This window comes from Ptychodera flava, chromosome 7 (assembly GCF_041260155.1).
Source record: "Ptychodera flava strain L36383 chromosome 7, AS_Pfla_20210202, whole genome shotgun sequence".
NCBI classification, from domain to species: Eukaryota; Metazoa; Hemichordata; class Enteropneusta; family Ptychoderidae; genus Ptychodera; species Ptychodera flava.
In genome coordinates, this window is record NC_091934.1 from 2,715,094 (window position 1) to 2,735,144 (window position 20,051).

At 36.9% G+C, this 20,051-nt stretch overlaps 1 protein-coding gene across 2 annotated transcripts in view; it reads left to right on the forward strand.

The window, feature by feature from the left end:
- LOC139136567 (ribosome biogenesis protein BMS1 homolog) overlaps nt 1-20,051 on the forward strand; it is a 68,125-nt gene that overhangs the window by 17,670 nt on the left and 30,404 nt on the right. For both annotated transcript variants that reach the window (XM_070704306.1, XM_070704307.1), the window contains exons 2-13: nt 149-350; nt 2,667-2,857; nt 5,082-5,161; nt 5,507-5,838; nt 6,674-6,795; nt 7,323-7,522; nt 8,995-9,128; nt 12,415-12,538; nt 13,836-13,946; nt 14,609-15,161; nt 15,470-15,571; nt 18,143-18,300. In XM_070704306.1, the coding sequence (XP_070560407.1) occupies nt 178-350; nt 2,667-2,857; nt 5,082-5,161; nt 5,507-5,838; nt 6,674-6,795; nt 7,323-7,522; nt 8,995-9,128; nt 12,415-12,538; nt 13,836-13,946; nt 14,609-15,161; nt 15,470-15,571; nt 18,143-18,300 (2,280 nt within the window). In that variant the 5' untranslated portion in view covers nt 149-177. The remainder of the gene's footprint in view (nt 1-148; nt 351-2,666; nt 2,858-5,081; nt 5,162-5,506; nt 5,839-6,673; nt 6,796-7,322; nt 7,523-8,994; nt 9,129-12,414; nt 12,539-13,835; nt 13,947-14,608; nt 15,162-15,469; nt 15,572-18,142; nt 18,301-20,051) is intronic.

Genomic DNA, 20,051 nt, shown 5'->3' on the forward strand with positions numbered 1-20,051 from the left:
TTGTCACCAGTATTTGTCATGTAAACAAGTCAAAGTATTCACCGCAGTAACAGATATCTGTGTATAACAGTTACCAAACAGTTGTATATTTGCAAAATGTTTCCAGTTTATTGTAAGTGTGACCCTGAGTCTTTGAAATTATTTATAGAATAAGAAGTAACATTTGCATCTCAGAAAATGGCAGATGATGAAATACAGAAAAGTAAAGTTCATCGTGCAAGACAGAGTGGTCGAAAGGCAGAAAAGAAAAAGAAGAAAATTGAACATGTTCAGGAATTGACAGATCGTCAGAGGAATCCAAAAGCGTTTGCTGTGCAGTCTGTTGTCAAAAGAGCTAGATCTGTTAGAAGGTATGTCTTGATCTGTGAGAAGGTATGTCTTGATCTGTTAGAAGGTATGTCTTGATCTGTGAGAAGGTATGTCTTGATCTGTTAGAAGGTATGTCTTGATTTGTTAGAAGGTATGTCTTGATCTGTGAGAAGGTACGGTATGTCTTGATCTGTGAGAAGGTGTGTCTTGATCTGTTAGAAGGTATGTCTTGATCTGTTAGAAGGTATGTCTTGATTTGTTAGAAGGTATGTCTTGATCTGTGAGAAGGTATGTCTTGATCTGTGAGAAGGTGTGTCTTGATCTGTTAGAAGGTATGTCTTGATTTGTTAGAAGGTATGTCTTGATCTGTGAGAAGGTATGTCTTGATCTGTGAGAAGGTATGTCTTGATCTGTTAGAAGGTATGTCTTGATTTGTTAGAAGGTATGTCTTGATCTGTGAGAAGGTATGTCTTGATCTGTGAGAAGGTGTGTCTTGATCTGTTAGAAGGTATGTCTTGATCTGTTAGAAGGTATGTCTTGATCTGTGAGAAGGTATGTCTTGATCTGTGAGAAGGTGTGTCTTGATCTGTGAGAAGGTATGTCTTGATCTGTAAGAAGGTGTGTCTTGATCTGTGAGAAGGTGTGTCTTGATCTGTGAGAAGGTGTGTCGTGATCTGTTAGAAGGTATGTCTTGATTTGTTAGAAGGTATGTCTTGATCTGTGAGAAGGTATGTCTTGATCTGTGAGAAGGTGTGTCTTGATCTGTTAGAAGGTATGTCTTGATTTGTTAGAAGGTATGTCTTGATCTGTGAGAAGGTATGTCTTGATCTGTGAGAAGGTATGTCTTGATCTGTGAGAAGGTATGTCTTGATCTGTGAGAAGGTGTGTCTTGATCTGTGAGACGGTGTGTCTTAATCTGTGAGAAGGTATGACTTAATCAAAATAACAATAATAGGTTGTTTTCAGTAAACATATAATACCAGTATTTTGTTTGTTGTCAGACAAACTTATCCAAATAAAAGTATCACCAGTGGGTATACCGTATTACAATGACCATATCAATATTTTATTTTTCTTAATGAAAATATCATTAAATATCATAAACAAAACAGGGAATAACTGAATAATGAATATTTCACAGACAGGCAAAGTAAAGTAAAATCATCAGATGGAACACTTAGTTTGTTTTTTGCTTAAGCTGTCATACAACAAGAATGCTGTCAAGTTGTCAAGACACTTTTGCAGCAAATATGTTGATCAATTAAAGGAAATATTCATGTGCATGATGTCTTGCCAACAGCTGCTTGGTTGTCTGACCAAAATGAGTAAGGTGACATACAGAATAGAAGTTATATCTCATAACCCATCTCCCATTACTTCATGCTAATCTTCTGGTGAAGTTCAAATTTGTTTAACAAATGCATACACCTCTGCCTAAGACAATATACAAATTCATGTCAAAACATGGTTTCAACTGTGGTACAGTATTCAAAAACTAACACTTATGCTTGCATATCAGTAGGGTCACATTAGAGTTGACAGTTTAATTCATATAATGCCAAATATTCATTGCAAAGATGTCCATGACTCTCAGTTCACAGAAATGCTTATTGATAAAGATGAGTTTGAGTCTGGATGTGAAGATATTCACACTGGATGTTGTATGGAGGTCATGTGGATAACGCTTTCATAGTGAAGCAGATGAATGTGAGAATGAATGATTGTCATATGATTTAAGTCTGGTCTTGGGTAAACTGAGTGGTTGTTTGTTGCTGGAACAAAAAGTTCTACATGGATTACTTTGTATGGTGAAGTCAAGCCATGTAGTGCTTAATACATATTGACAGTCGACCAGTTTAAATTGGATTTTGATAGACAACACATGAAATGAAATGCAAGTTACAGTATGGAGGTTTTAAGTGCGTGTTCACAGGATATTAGCGATAATTTTAACAAAACTTAACCTACAAGTTGTGAAATATAACCCCAAGGAGAAAACGTGTCAGGATTTTGAACATGCACTACTTGAACTATTTGTAGCTTGATATTTGCTAATTTCTGTACAAGTCAGTCTTTGAAGACACCCATGAACAGTATTGTGTTCACGCCTGACCAATATAATGGAATACATTTCACAAAGAATCAAATTAAAGACAAGATTATGAAGTCTGCCAATATACATGTACATGTATCAAGGCATATAACATTGTACATGTATCATTACAACTGTATGTTCAGATAATGTTTCTCAGAAAAGGTGTACTATCATTACAGTAGTAACATGTAATTAGTTTAGTTGCAGTGAATATGTTTTGTCAAATTTCAGCAGTTAATATTTACTCTATATACATATACAGGACCCTAGACATACAGACCAAGAAACATCACATACCATTGGTTGATAGAACGCCATTAGAACCACCACCAATTGTCGTGGGAGTTGTTGGACCACCAAAAGTTGGAAAAAGTACATTGATTCAAGGCTTGATCAGAAATTTTACTAGGCAGAATTTATGCAACATTCAAGGGCCTGTTACTATCGTCTCAGGTAGGTATAAGTAACAGGTGTACATTGTATAGCATCTCAGTGATGACATGGACTGATTAACAATTTCATTAGTCCACACACCTGACATTCTGTGACTCTGAGTAACACAGTGTGCAAACATACACAACACCATGGCAACTGTTACTGTGACACACAGCAAGTTAAATCATACATGACTACACTCTGCAGTTCATCTCAGTGAATGCAAAGACAAATACAGAATTCTTCTTCACTGTTATGTTTTGGTCAGCAAACATTGTAACAAAAAAGTAAGAGATAACTAGGTGTTCTGCTAAAACCAGGCAATTTGCTTTGTCATAGTCAATTGATCAAGTTGAGGATTCTAAACAGAATACAAAGAATGTGAATATATAGATGCTTTTGTACACTGGAGGGTGTGCTGTTCGGTGTTCCAATCAATGTTTCGTCCTAGCATTGTTTGTCAGCCACTGTCCTCTCACAAGATAATGACCAATACTGTCTATAATGAGGGAATATTGAAGTAGACAGTAAGGCCACTGGCTTTGCCTTGATGCTGGTCATTGGGACCTCTAAATACTATGAACTAGGATATGGCACAGTAAAATGAAATCACTTCTGTAATGAGTATTGTATAGTCCCAGTAAAAAACCTGTGATACTAGTGACAGCAAAGACGACAGCACAGTGCTTTAACATTGTTGTGACATATCATTACAAAGTGTTTACAGTGTGTGAGTCCATGTGTGTGACATGCCAGGAAGGCTGTACATTAACCAAGTAGAAGCTCTTGTTGGGCAACACAAGGTAGAGGTGACATTACTTGGAACAGCCTGTTCTTGAGTAACTCCTTGAGCACAGCCATGCTTAATTTATGCCGATTTATTGAGCAGTACTTTTGAATTTTCATAAATTTTAGCAAAATATTCTTGTTTTAAAAAGATAATTCATCCCTCAGACATTTCTGAAGACAAGAAATAGACCAACAGCATTCAATTAATTGTCGTGGAGATCTCATTGATACAAACGACATCAGAAAGTGATCACCATTGTTTGTGCTTGATGCATGGAAAGATTGTAAGCCAGCAATACTAACACATATGGTGTACTTGATCCATGTTCAAAATCAAATGCAATACAATCTCTGTTTAAAATCAAGGAGGGATCATAAAATTTGTTAAAAATTATATGATTAATTTTTCTTGACTTTAGCACTAATACTAAATTTGCACAGCTGATCAGAGGTGACTGACAAATATCACTTGAACATGAACAAATTGCCAACAAACCACTCAAAACTTTCCAAGATCAAAGAGTCGGTGTTAAGTGAGAAAAATGGCATAGCACTTTGTAGTGAAAGTGTTGTAAGAACCAGTCAGAAATCTAAAGAGACCAAAGCATAATGATGTAATCGAGAAATCAAGGAAACCAAGGAAAAATGAATGTTGTGGCTCAGTTTAAAGGGTCTGTAGTTTAGGGCCTTATAGTACACGAATAGTGGCTTACGCTTCAGAAAATACTTTTGTAAAGTCTGAGCTTTGTCCTCATATTTTATTTTGTCTTCCATGGCGCAACTGTACCAAACCTCGTCAAACAAATGCTATTGACTAGATGAAACTGTTTAAATGTACATAAATGATAATTTATCTTTGGAAAGTATGGTCAGCCAACAAAGAACCATTTGTGGTTTGGAGAAGACACAGGAATAGCAAAGATAAGAGTGCTTTATACTCTGCGTCAATACAGACTACTTTGGGGCATGCATTAAAGGGAAGCAGACGTCGGAACTATATCTATGCGAGTTACTTGTTTACAAACAATGTATTTTGTGCACGATATCTAGATGAACCTCATCATCATAGTTGCAACATTTAAATTATATGATGAAGATTATGACAGACATGTTTTAATGTCATCAAATCACCATCGTACCTTGGATAGAGTGTTTACATTGGTCGTATGGGTCTCATACGACCTTTGAGTGCAGTTTCTAATGACTGTATCCCTTTAAGTATATTTGCACAGTTTGAAGATGGTGGTTTTGACTGAGAATGCAATTACACAAAACTAAACCTCTGTCAATAACTTTTCAGTTGACAATCTGATATAGGTTTAGGCAGTTAAAACTCTCTACTTTGTAAAGTTTTCTTTATCAAGTTAGAGTGAAGTCAACATTTATCATTTTTTGTCAAGTAGTGTGCAGTTTTGATTTTAGTACTTATTTTGCATATTTGAATTTTATCCAGGGAAACGCCGGAGATTGACACTGATAGAGTGTAAGAATGATATTAATTCCATGATTGACATAGCAAAGGTGGCTGACTTGGTAAGTACCTCTACAATATTACAGACTGCTTTGTAAGTTATTATTGGAATGGTGAATTTGATTGACAGAAGCTATAGGTAATGTTTTATGCCTATTCACAACATGACCCCTTTCCTTTGAGTGAATAAGAATAAAAGATTTATTTCTTGTACAGAAAAGAAACTTATTGATGATACATTTCACTGCCAAATTACTGAAATAAACTGTACCTAGCATCAAATGTTTCAATCTGAAACTTAGTAGCATAAAATTGATCCAATTTTTGTCATGCAATATGCCAACTTTGTGATCAATTGATCGTGCATATTTGGTAAATTGTATCTTTATTTAAATTAATTCTGACAGGTTCTTCTTCTCATTGATGCCAGTTTTGGTTTTGAAATGGAGACTTTTGAATTTTTAAATATTGTTCAAGTTCACGGCTTTCCTCGCATCATGGGTGTGTTGACCCACTTGGACACTTTCAAAAACAGCAAAGTACTCAAAAAGACTAAGAAGAAAATGAAGCATCGATTCTGGACTGAAATTTACCAGGGTGCCAAGTTGTTTTACATTTCTGGTATGGTTCATGGAGAGTATAACAGAACTGATGTACATAACTTAGGAAGGTTTATATCAGTAATGAAATTCAGACCATTGGTTTGGAGATCTACACATCCATATGTTCTTGCTGATAGGTAAGTCATCTTGTTTCTAATTGTTGTCAAGTCATCCTATCAGTCTAGTGTCTTGAAGGCTTTGAAGTTCGGTGTATCAAAGCAAATAAACTTACACACCACTATTTCCAGAATGTCTTTTACCCAAGAAATTACACAGTAATGTTTTAGGAACCTCCTTTGTCAGGTTTGAGCCGTACTACATTTCCTTGAGTTCAACACAGCAACAAACACTGTGCCTTCAGTTGTGATCAAGGTTTGTGTTTGAAGAGACCAATGCATGACTAAATCTTTCAGTTAATGTTACATCTTTGTAGTTTTATAAGTCGGTTTTGTTCAGCTGGCAATCCTAACAGAGGTTACAGTCAAGAAGTTGATGTTTTCCTTCAAAGTTATCTGTCTGACTCTACTCTGGGATCTACCTGTCTGTGATCAAACCTCAACATGATTTCAATCACATTATCTAATTTGAAGATGAATGCACAAAATGTTCCTTCACTGTTTCCAGTTTCCAACCCACAGTGGGTGAAAAGACGTGCTCACACCGTATTAATCATAAAGGGAAAACAGTTTACACTGTTGTAAGGATAGATCGAAATAACTACACTGTTAGTATGCAAGCACAGAATATATATTTCAAAGAGTGTGTGTTTGAAATGATAAACATTTCACCGTGACAATTATAATAATGTTTTGATAATGACAGAATGGAAGACTTGACAGATGCTGAAATGATAAACATTTCACGGTGACAATGATAATAATGTTTTGATAATGACAGAATGGAAGACTTGACAGATGCTGAAATGCTAAACATTTCACCATGACAATGATAATAATGTTTTGATAATGACAGAATGGAAGACTTGACAGATGCTGAAAAGATTCGTCAGAATTCCAAATGTGACAGGATGGTAGCATTGTATGGGTATGTTCGTGGTACACCATTGAAGGCTAACAGTAACATCCACATACCAGGTGAGACATCAAATTAATATGCTAAATAAGAAATTACAAAACATACAATACATGGATATCTCATCTTCATCAAAAATTTTGAGTTCATTTCTGCAAAGAGCACCAGAATTGGACACTAAACTGCACACTTTACAAGAGGCTGTATTTGAGACATAATGAATATTTTCAGTGCTCCTTCTTTCAGCATGGAGAGGAATTGACATAATTTCAAAAATTTTGATATTAAACGGCAAAAACAAATATTGAAAGTTGTTCATTGCTTTTCAATGGTATCATGCTGCATAACATTTACAGCAGAACAGAATTTATTATCACAACTATCACACATCACATACTTTGTCACTACATTAAACCTGTCCACCCTAATGCCCTGTAAACAGTTCCTCAGTCATTGCTAGAACAATGGCTTTAGGCCAAACCATGATGGTAAGAGGGGTTAAGCTTTCTACAACATGCCATGTGCTCCAAGTGCTACCAAATAGCAGTGTTATTCTTATGGAAAATTAAAATGAATCTGTTTGTTGCAGGTGTTGGAGATTTTCCAGTCCAGGATGTTTCATTCCTACCAGATCCGTGTCCTCTTCCAGAAAAACATAAAAAGAGAGCTTTGAATGAAAAGGAAAGACTCATCTATGCACCAATGTCTGGAGTTGGTGGTATTGTTTATGACAAAGATGTTGTCTACATAGAGCTTGGAGATAAGAAAGCTCACAGTGAAAATATTACGGTATGTAAATGTTGAAAGCTTTGTTGCAGCAAATACACGGTGTTGTTACATACATGTACTTAGGGGCCGTGGATAATTAAAGCATGCACACGGTAAACACAAATAAATGCATGCATTTGGCCTCAATCCCCCTCCTAAATGACAGCTTGGAAGTGCGAAAATCAAACCTAGCCCTATTCTGTATCATACCTACAATCAGTAATTACGTCATGATGAATATATATATGGTGTTTTCAATCGGGTTTGAACCCACAATATACAGCATCCAGTCATCTAGTGGAGAAGCAACAGACAGAACTGCCTGGCCAAATCATGCATACACTCCCAACACCCCTTGCATACCCCCTCTAAAATCAATCTTTGTTCTGTGCCAAATCGACAATGACGCAATAAAATGAATTGAAACAGTGTATCCAAAATGATTATTAAGTTATTTTACACCATGCACTGAACCACATGTATGTGAAAAGAATGGTGTAGCAGATGCTGCACTTGCCTGGTACACACCAAACAATATAGCGCGATATTTGCAATACAGTAAAACTTGGAGTGAGATGTTGATGTAGAAACATGTAGTGTGATTTTTGTATGCGGTAATCAAAATACAGCCAAACCCCCTCCCCCTAAATGCGTGAGAATTGTCATGTACCAAGATGTGTTCTAGGGACTGGACAACATAGTTTTCATTTCCGTGCCACGAAAGTTTGGAATTCATTTCCGATTGAAGTGAAAAATTTGACCAGTCTGTACATATTCAAATGTAAACTGAAAGAATATCTTAAAAGAAATGTTCCCCTTTAATATACTTTTGTTTTCTTGTATTGACAGATGTTTTTTTTTTCCATTTTCGAAAATTGTATGAGCCCCGATGAAAATTACTATTTCTGTGACTTGGCCGCTCAGTAAAAGTGTAAATAAATAAAAAATAAATAAATAAATCTCACAAACTTGTTTTGTCTTCTTCCTGTGTAAAGCAGGAAGAAGACAAAACAAGTTCGGGAGAGAAGAGAAAACTTGTTATGAGATGGTGATACAAAACAAACTACATTGTGGAGTGGCTTAAAATTCATGGTGCAAAATAGGACAAAAGCAGTCAAGTCCGCTAATGTGTGCTCATATTATTGGCACAATTTCACACAAAATCCAGCACAACACTATTGGAATGTTTATTTACCATAAAGTCAACAGGGTCTCATCTGAATTTCACACTTACAGTTAGAAATGAAATATAATATCATTTGCAAATTCTTGCTAGTTAGTTGTCTTTACACTATGTGCATTTTTACTGAGTGATTGCTATTTCAATACATTGTAACCTCCTTTTGTATGGGCTGGTGGCCTTTCAATGAAATAAACATGAACTTTTGTGCACCTGAATTGAGCTGAACTGAACTGATATGCAATATAGGACTCATGCATTACTGGTGCCATGCAACACTACGATAAGTTGACATATGATATGCTTCATACAGGAAGAAGACAAACCAAGCCATGAACTTGTTAGTAATATCATTGGAACACAGCATACAATTGATAGCAAGATGGCTGCCAGTAAATTATCAGTGTTTCAAGAATCACAACCAATCAGCTCAGAGCAGGTTACTGGGTAAGTACTCTCTAACTTCTCAAAAAAAAGCAATACATTTAAACAGGAACTTCCCCTATAAAAGCCAGATTATCGTTAATCCATGCAATGTAAAAAAGCCATGCCACTGATCAGACGTGCCGTGTTTGGTCCCAGAATCCCATAATTTTGCCATGTTTCAGGCATTCATTGTCATTGAGTATTGCATATGATACCTGTCAATATATAGCGACTTGAGTTGAAAATAAACTGAAAAAAATGTTCTGTCTTTTTGTTGGAGAACGCATTTGTTTCAAAGATGTTCCCTGTACAACCATTTGACCCCCCTTTGCGTATGTCACCAAAGTGCCCATCATGATTATGCAAATTTATCATACGGTCAAAGCGATGCTATGAGAGTTCGAAAACTCCCGCCCAGTGTATGCAAATGGCTGCGTCATCAGTAATCCCCATATTGTGCGCCCACAGTCCTGTAACTTCCTGTTTAAGTCTTTGTGGTTGGTTCACTGTGTGTAACAAATCAACTCAAGGCAATGACTACTAGAGGGTGCTGTTAATGCTGCCTGGTAAGCTATTTTATACAAATAGGTTCTGTTTATTGTCCAATCAAGAAGTAAATGTATGTTTGCTGTATTCCCTAATTGGTTTATTTTGTTTCTTTGATAATTGCTGATTTCTTCATTCATTGTGTCGATACAGAGTTGACCTGATCAAATTATCATGGCGTACAGATGAAATGCAAATGTCCTATAAGTCATCTCATTGGTCAGTTATGAAGAAATCCAAATTGTTTAATTGGAAATGAATGTACAGAAGTATAGATTATCAGTGTTTTGAAAATCCTGAGATCTATTCACTATGAAAGAGAAGTCGAGTGTTAACTGCTTGGTTACAAATGAAGCATTTCCTATCAAAGTCAAATTGGTTAAATGTATGGGAAATGAAAATAGATTTTCCTTACTTGCATGTCAGACTAGCCCAATCATTCTTTTTTTTGTGAAGCATATTTAGAACAGTCTTATTACATGTATTCAAATACTGTGACTTTTATAAATGCCAAATCAAAGAGTACATGAGTATACAAGCAGCGATCCCCAGTATTGTTGATATTTCAAGCTTCTAATTTTACCCATTATCATACGTGCTATGCCTGTATTGCCATTCTCCTATTGTTTAGACGGTACTAGTATGAAACCATATTTTAACTAGTGAAAATACGAATTATATTTTCACTGTAACCGAACTACTTCCAGTACGCGTACGCGTGACCTTCGCTGGGATGTTCACATACATGTAAAACTGCTGAGCAAATAGACTTGTGACACTCCGAAACGTCATTGTGAAAGTGATTATGGTCAAAATTTTGTTGTTTGCAGTCAGTTCATGGGCATTGCACTTAGGTACAAGTACAGTTGTACAAAAAACATACAAACGAACGCATTGAAAATGTGTATGTTTTGCCGACCCGACACCTGTCATCGTTCACGTCCAGTCCCATACGGTGGTATTTTCATGTCGTTAACTCTGCGCTGCCGAAGATTACAATCTCGGTTGACAGAACCGCTATATGAAAAGTTTCACGTCGACGAGTTTCAGTATCTGAGTGGTGAATTACATCGTTTACTGCCATAAATGAGCCACAAAAATCCAACCGCACTGAAAATACTCGCGACAGACATTGTGCATTTATTATATTCCCGATTTTTACAGGTCTGTCAGTGAGATTCACAGGTCATGATTGTGCCCGGTGGCACCGGTGTGGGTTTCGGAGACAATGTAAGATACAAGGGAAAGTAAAACTTTCGTTTACGTTGTCGTGAAAGAAAATTACTTCTATTTAGGCAAGCCAGTAAGGAAAATATACGAGCAGACGATAAAAATACCTTTGAAATGTTTTATTCGTACAGCAACATAACCACGAACAAGTTACGACGCTAAAGCTTACAGTGTACTCACTTCACGTTTTCCCTAATCAGCTCACAAATTCCTTTCTAAGATGGTAAATTCGGCATATTTGACGACTGAGGACATGTATAATTCTTGGAGATAAACTGACGGGTATGGCTATTATATCCACTGTGCATTCATAGATGTCAAAGCTGCCAGCTTCGTGATGATCAGCTGCTCGATCTAGTTTGAAATCGAACGTTGGCGTGGCGCGAGTATTTTGACCCGATTTTGGTCGGCCTCATAACTTTGGCGAAGGGATGAGTGTATGTTTCAAAACACGAAAACACACTCATTTTACACACTCAAGCCTATTTTTTACTTCCATCGCCATTTCAAGCTAAAAATAAGTCTTCTTCAAGTGTGAAAACCTGTGTCGACATCTTAATATTTATATTGTTCGCTTCAAAAGTGTGCCACAAACCCTCCTTTGAAGTGGAATGGCCCAACAGCGGAATAATATCAAGAAGTGATACGGTTGTCATCACTCCTTAGCAACCAACTTTTTATCAGTACAGCGATGAGCAAGCAAGGTTGATTTCAATGGATTTCGTCGCTGATTTCGGAACGTCCGTAGGAAAAAAAATCATAACCAAAGCATGCATGTATGATAAAGGGGTTATTACACGAAGTTTGGGCGATACCGCGTCGTATTCTCGTGATGTGTCCGCATTTTGACTTGTTGCTGCGCAACTCATCAAAATACGGACACATCACTCGAATACGACGCAGTATCGCCCAAACTTCGTGTAATAACCCCTAAATATTGTTCAATAGAAGTTAAATATGTACAGATTGACATATCTTAAATATAAGTACTAACTTATCATAGATTGAGTAAAGAAATCACAAGTCAACAAACATACATGCTTTATGTATTAATATGCCCTTGAGCTGCTGATTGATAGGATGTAGTTTCTAGCAACTATGATATTACCATGTGAAATTGTAGTTGTGTTAATTTTCATTGGTTAATCAACTAGCCATTGTTGTGACCCTTCATTACCATACATCCTGTATTTTTTGTTGGTATGTATTTTCCATTTTGGTAGAATACTGCAGAAACTGACCATGTTCACTGTATTCTGCTCTGAATTGCCTTTACAACAATTTTCAAGCAAAACTTTCATTTTTCTTGAAGCAAAATATTTGAATTTTAAACAATTCAAACTGAAAGAAATATCTTTATATGTAAGATAATGTCAAAAGATGATGAATTTAATTTAGAACGTCAGTGTATACTTGTGTTGCTTCTCCGAACAACATGGACTGTAGATACATTGATTTCTGAACTGTATTTCAATTTTTGGCACAAAATCATGCACAGATAGCTACTATGTCTTCCTTGTTGCATTTCCAGAGATACCTCTACGTTGCCAACAGAGAATGTCATGGAAGATGATGGAAGAACAAGAAGGAAAGTTTTATTTGATAATGCAGAAAGTGATGGAGAGGATTCTGGGAATGACAGCAGTGAGAATGAGGTAAGTGTTAGAATAATTTGAAATATACTTTGTTTCTGACCCACATTGAACAGACCAATCTAAAGGTTTGAAATGGGTGTCACACATCTCAATATTGACTTTCATGTATTTTGAATCATCAATTTTAAAAAACTACTGTTGATTGATTGATTGATTGATTGATTGATTGATTGATTGATTGATTGATTGATTGTTGATTGACTGATGCATGACATGAGTACCTGTTTGTTAAACTGAGAAGGGAAAATAGGTACGAGTACTCACTATCTGAAGTATGACATTTCAACCATTCAGTAAGTTTTAGTGGATGACGCATCTTACTTTCACAGTAAACACTCTTTTTGACAACCTCTGCTGAAGAAAACATAAACAGAAGTGACAAGTATTATCTTCATACTTTCTCAGTTATCTGTTTCTCCGACAATCAGTTGAACACTTTTATAATCTTTGCTGATCCCATATAAAATTTGGTATTTATACTTCAGTCAGACTTTGTAACACTGAAACATATGGTGCTCAACATGAATCTAAAAATACACTGAATTATCTTTGTGTACCGTGTGTGGGTGATGTAGTTAGAATTGTCTTTGTGAATTCACCATGAAAACACCACCACCACATATGACTTATAGATAACACTTGTTTGGAAAATTGCCAAGATCGTGTACCAGACATCAAGGCGGGTAACTTTCAAAAATTACACGCCCCCACCCTTCCAGAAAGTTGCAAGACTTTCAATACTGGTACTTTCAAAGTTAGACGGTAAGAATTGATTTCAAAATAAATCAATTACGTGATAAGCTGCATGTGATGTTGTGACTCTTTATTTGCAGAATAAAGATCATCATCTGACATTGAGAATTTCACCATCATCATCTGACACTGAGAATTTCAGCATCATCATCTGACATTGAGAATTTCACCAGTGTCATTCCAATTTGAAAAACATGGAATCAAAGTGTTAGTATGAAACTAGTACATCTGTAATGTATAAAGAAATTGTTCTTCCTCCACATCATTGCATCAAGATGGTTTTAAATTCAGTACTTTATGTATCTGTCCGTCAAAACTGTCAGACATCAAGAAAGACTGATGCTGGGACTGATATATAAAACATTTCCAGGTATTAAAGTTTCCTCACAATCAGTCTGGTAAGATTGAGTTTTTCAAGCCCAATGCCAAAGTACCTGACTTTTTGTGTGTTGGCTGGCAGTAATTTCAACACTTCACTGTATGAGTTATTTACAATGACACTGTACTGAACACTGCTTAAAGTACACTTTATCTTTCAAACAAGGATGAAAGTGATGATGACGATGGAGCCGATAATGATGAGGAAGGGGCTGAAATGGACAGTGGAAACAAAGAACGAAATTATGAACCAGAAATTCAGCAGGAACTAAAAAGTGTAAGTTTAAATTTTATGAGATCAAAGGTCATAATATACAAATGAACAGATTTTTATTATGTGATGTTATCAACTGAAGATAGGCATTACAAAGGGATAACAATCCACACGATGAAAGCTGTGAAACCCCTTCCATTGCAATGTACACTCTGAAAGTTATAATTTCTGTTCTATTATGCTGACCATTACCCAGAGTTGTTCTAGAGAGATTACTAGTAGTCATCTTCATTATTGATAACACTCATGTTGTTTGAATTTTCAGATCATTGCTACTTTTTAGTTCCGCTGTCAGCGACGCGGAAACTGGACAATGCAATATTATGTGCCAGTGTCTGCAAAGATGGAGCCAATAGCTTTAAGTTACTGGTACTATTGATTCATAGGTGATAGTAAACAGTTGTACACTGTAGAAATAAAGGGAAACTCTATGTCCATTAACATTTATTTATGGTCAAGAGTGAGAGGAAATTAAAAAATTAATGGGCAAAGTTTGCTGAGCCTGTTATTTTTGGCAACTATCTTTATCCTTGTAAGCTGTTTCACTCTGTTCTTCCATCTCTTCACAACACGATGTCTTTGTTCCATTACAGAGTTCACAACATTTGCTTTGGTTCTTTCAAAGTCGTCTTTTGACAAACTTTTAATTTTTTACATGATTTCAGGTCCAAGGTGAACAAAGTGTAGCTTATGCAGACAGTGATGATGAACTTGAACTTTTTGACATAGATCCTGATGAACTTCTCAAATCAGGTGTCCATGGTGCAAAACAAAAATTGACAGAAGATAAAACGAAGGCAGTTACAAAGAATGAAGATGGAAAGAAACACATTGATAGAAATGAAGCTAAAAGGAAAAAAACAGTAGATGATAATGATGACGACAACGACGATGATGATGATGAAGAGGATGATGAAGAGGAGGATGATGATGATGAAGAGGATGATGAAGAGGAGGATGATGATGATGATGAAGAGGATGATGAAGAGGATGATGAAGAGGAGGATGATGAAGAGGATGATGAAGAGGAGGAGGAGGATGAAGATATGGATGTTTATAGCAAAGATAGTGAGAAACAAGAAGAAAGTACAGTGAGGAAACAAAAACATGCAACATTTATTGAAAATGAAGATAACTGGGATGAAAATGAAGTTTCCATGGAAACAAGCAACTCAGATGAAGATGAATTACCAGTACAAGAAGAGAATCTTGGCAAAGGTATGTAGTCAAATACAATATCTCTGAATACTTCTGTTGTGCATATATGCTTTCTTTCATGGACTCGAATATTTTCAAAAAATTTTCAACTAATATTGTTAATGAAAGCTGTGATTTTTTCATAGGTTTTTCAACACACAGAGAGTTTTCCATCAATTGTAAGAGAGAGGAACATGGTGGTGTACTCTACTACACAGCAAATAAACATGAATGTATAAAGTTTGAAATGCTCTTGTGTTTGTTGTGTTCAAGAAAGACACAGTTCATAAGTTGTTTATTATTTTTGCTTTTTTGCTTTTGAAATATAGGACATCTGAAATGGAAAGATAATCTTGGTCAGAAAGCTTCAAATGCATTCCTGGAAAGACAATCTGACAGTAAAAACTTAAAGAAACTGGTCTATGGACAAGGTATGTGTTGTACAACTCAGCTTGAATTAATTCATATTGAACTACCATGATTCATGATAACGTGTTGTTTTTTTTTCATGCCTTGACATCACAATGAAGCTGCATTGTCATAAACCACGCGCCTCTTTACGGCAACAACTCAGCGCTACCCGTTAAGAGACCATGGTTGATTACGCAGAGATTCGCAGATCTATCGCTGGTTTCCAGCGCTGGCTAAACGGAGCCAATCAGAAAGTAGGTCTCATAAACACACATAAATTATTGTAATTAGCAATACACAACGAGGTGACTGATCTTGGTGCTCACCACCACACACACAGCGTTCACTGTCGACGAAGAGCGCGCAATGAGTATATGTTAAATGTTTTTGGACTCAACTGCTCTATTCACACCAAAAAGACGCCATTGATAATTATTTTACAAGGAAAAGATGGGTTTCTTTGCACGAGGACCAGCGGTGGCAAGTCTGTATGCTACCAGGCATGGCAGGCCGTCCCGGCCCATCGTGTTTCACGAGCGTTATATCGAAGGGTATCGCATAACTGGAGCAGCTGGCCCCACGCCTCGCTGTGCACATTGTCCGACCCAGGCGTAGAACAACACCGCTGTGTAAAACCCGTTGGTCAAAACTATTGATCATAAATTTACTTTACCACAAGTTATCTATAAACGTTTATGTATCGATCTCTTCATTTAGGTTCACACTAAAAGCTTTCTTATCGTGCTGTGGGTATACAGGGAGCTAGAAACGTATGAATGGTATATTGGGGCCCTTTCATTCGAGCTGGTGGTAGTGCATCTGCTCCACGATACAAATGTACGCAAGGCTCCCGATCTTCTAAACACTGCCGAAATCACAGACCTCGGAAAATTGCGTAGTTGTTCAAGTCCGATTATGTTTCATTAATTCATCACAAAAGTTACGCTAACAAAGGAATCAAACCAAGAGAGGTTTAGTTTGTTCCATGGTTTGCAGTTCAGCCGGGTGCGACCACATATATGCGTACACTCGCTCAGTGTGACCTGGTGACAGTTTTCGGACAGGGCATAGTGAATTTCGCCCAAAGCCGTTTCACAAATGACGAGCAGCAGTACGAAATCTTATTACCATACCCTTCGAAACTTTATTGTGTTTATCCTAAAACTGTTAACAGGACGGAAGTGGTATTTAGGGGTCAAAGTTGCCAAATTGTTGACTCCATAGTGAGTGCGTAGTAATCGGACTGCTATCGCAGTAATCGGACGTCGTATTTAGAATGTGATTATAGGGGCTAAATATTGATATTTTGAAACTTCAAACCCTTGATTTTCAATTTCGATGTGTTTAGAAAACTGTTTGTAAAAATTTTGTGATAAATTAGTTACGTTCAATCCATGGACGACGCAACTATATTTCGACATGTATGGTGCTTACATATCGGACATGGGCTGTCTCTGTGTGTTGCTTTTGACACCTTGTTGTATCCGTACGGTGTGTTAACTTCGCGAAGTTTGTAGCCCGAAATAGCTTCTACCGAAAAAACTAACTATTCAAAACGGGACAGCAGCGTCACCTGACTTAATATGTGGTATCATGACTTGTAAAACGCTATCAATACGGAGCGAAGTGAGTACAACAACAGCATGTCATTAAATGTCCAAAAACTGAGATAGTGTACGGGGACGACCTCTCAGTGGGACCGGGCTGGGTTTGTTGCTGGCCGTAGTCTGTGTACATACCGAAGCCATAGTATTCACATGGTGTCGCCGTTGCTCTCGATCATGACAGAAAAAAGCTATCAAAATTTTGAAAGCTGTCGGATTTAATGCAACATACATCGGAAGAGATGCAACGGAACCAGAGGATCTCAGGCCCTGAAAGCTCGATTGTGTACACACAGACAATGAGGAGCTTGTATGTTGACTTTGTAAAACGGATTCGTGATTGGTTAATTCTGATGATATGTTCTCATGAATAACTAATTAACCCCATTCATACTTCCCCAGTTTCCCGGCGTAATCTGCCAGAGCTTGATTTTTGCGTAGGTCAGCGGAGCGGAAATTATGGTCTGGCTCGCGAGAATGTGAAGCTGTGAAATCAACAACTGCTTTCAAGACCGATAACTGTCTTCAATCACCAACATTCTGTCTGTTTTTATTCCAGATTCACATGAAATACCTTATCAGCATATTGTGCATTTTCCAGCAGGGGCAGTTGTTATCAACATTTCTGTTTATGCTTACATTCCAGCAAAGTCTCAACCCACCAATTTACAATTGTCATACGTATTTGTTTAATCCATGGACTTGTATAGTCTCCACAATTGAACAATTAGCTGTCTATTTATATGTAAGATATACTCTGCTATAATTTACCCTGTATACAGTACCAATGCAGACTGCAGAAGTGACACCATTGTTTCCAATTTCCAAATTATTTGCCAAAATCATCAACACAACACAATAATCATCTAGTGTTGTGAGACAGAAATAATATATCAGAAAGTGTGCTTGTCATATAGCTTGGATTTCATCTCTACGATTAAAATGTCTTGGAAACAGACTTCTAATATCATCTCATCTGTTTTTCAGTCATGGATGTTGAAGATGATGAAGATAGTCAGTCACAGGATGTTGGAGGACTCTTTACAGTTGTCAAGGCAACAAGGCAGTCAACTTCTACATCCATTAATGGTTTAGATTGTTCTAGATTTGATGTCTGGAAAACTCTCGACTGGGATCTTGAGGAGGTAAGCAAGAACTACTATTGTTGTATGCAGCCACACATGTAAATGAAAGATTATTCATGTCTATCTAACCCGTACCTTGTGATAAGTTCTGTTCAAATGTTGTAGTTTCATATTATTGGTAGCTGAGGTGTATCACAATGATGTATCATCTCTTGATCCAGTCAAGATTACAGAAATGTTTAAACAGATATACCTTTTTCAGATTACCAAAAAACCCAAAGATGCAAATTCACTTTAGAGTTGCAGCAATTTTTCAAACTAGTTTTAGCAAATTTACTCTGAGTTTTGCCAGTGCAAATTACATGTAGGTTTCTTGTTTGTGCTGCAATCAGTTTACAGCAAGCTTAAGGATGTACGAGCGGTACGCGCGCGTGGAATTTGTCACTTCCCATAGGATTACATTGAAATTTGCTGGAAAATCAATTTCTACTAATGTCATTTTCATGAAAATTTGCACAAAGCTCAGTCTAGAGAAATAAATAATACTGATCAAATAAAATTATATGGTCACCCGCGCTAAATTTTGAGATAAACAGCATTGAATTATTTCGTCCATAGAAATGCATTGGTGAAAAAATGCTGACTCAGCATTTTTTCTCACAAATGGCAAAATTCATGGTCATTTATCTCACAAACGAGCGCGGTGACCCCTATATTTTATCACACATTTTGATAATACTTACAAAGGAGAATCCAAAAATTGACAATTTAGAGAAATGACATTACTTTAATTTTACCGATCGTACATCCTTAAAGCACAGTCCTTCCACCCACTGGTCTTGAAACAGCTCCTGTTTCTTTGTTCCCAAGCACTGTTGTGGGTAAATATATCAATTATATTATATCATGCTACCATGCGCCATTCTGATTGGACGAGAGCTCATTCCACCGATGCTAAAATACTGTTTCAGCATCAATGCTAAAATACTGTTTTAGCACTGATAGCAGTGCTAAAACGGGCCTCTAAACCAGCATTTTTGGAAATTGCCCGGTCGGTGCATTTGAACGTACCTATCTAAACCATAGACCCTCGAGAAAGACCGAAACAGTCCACTTTGTTTCAAAGACCGAAGACCAAATTTTGATACACAGATAAAGTGTGGGTCTGTAACTCACCTCTTGGTGTAAATAAGTTGGGATCGATGATGAAAGACATCTCTGAAGCAGCACGTTTGGGGTATGATGCACACAAATATTAGGGCGACAGCGCACCGTGCACTTTGCTTGATATTGCAGGAGTCGAGACGCGATATATCCTAGTACCGCTCTTTAAAATGAAGATAGTATTCGTTCATACACAAATAAATTGACACTTCCTCACAGTAACGGTATGTCAGATATTATTTACCAAAGTTTGGGCTATAACAGATCGGGATGTCCTAACGATGTAGACCAAGAAGTTCAAAATAACAATGGGATGACTCCTGGCGACTGCGACGATATTTGACATCAAATGCAACGAGCGGTGTCAGCGTCCTTCTCTCCCTGCATCGGGCAACACACTCAGAATCTGCACAACTGTTCATCACAGTTGCAGTCATCGCAAGTCTGGATTATTTTAAAACTGCTTGTTTTCTGGTACAATTAACGTCCAAATTATCCATCAAAAATAGATCTTATAACTTCACTGTGTCCACCACTGAATGTCCCGATGGTATGCGGTACAGAATGAGACAAATCTATTTTTAGTATGCCAAAAAAGCCAGGACTATTGTTCTTATGTAAATTTACGAAAAAAATTTGTTACTTTT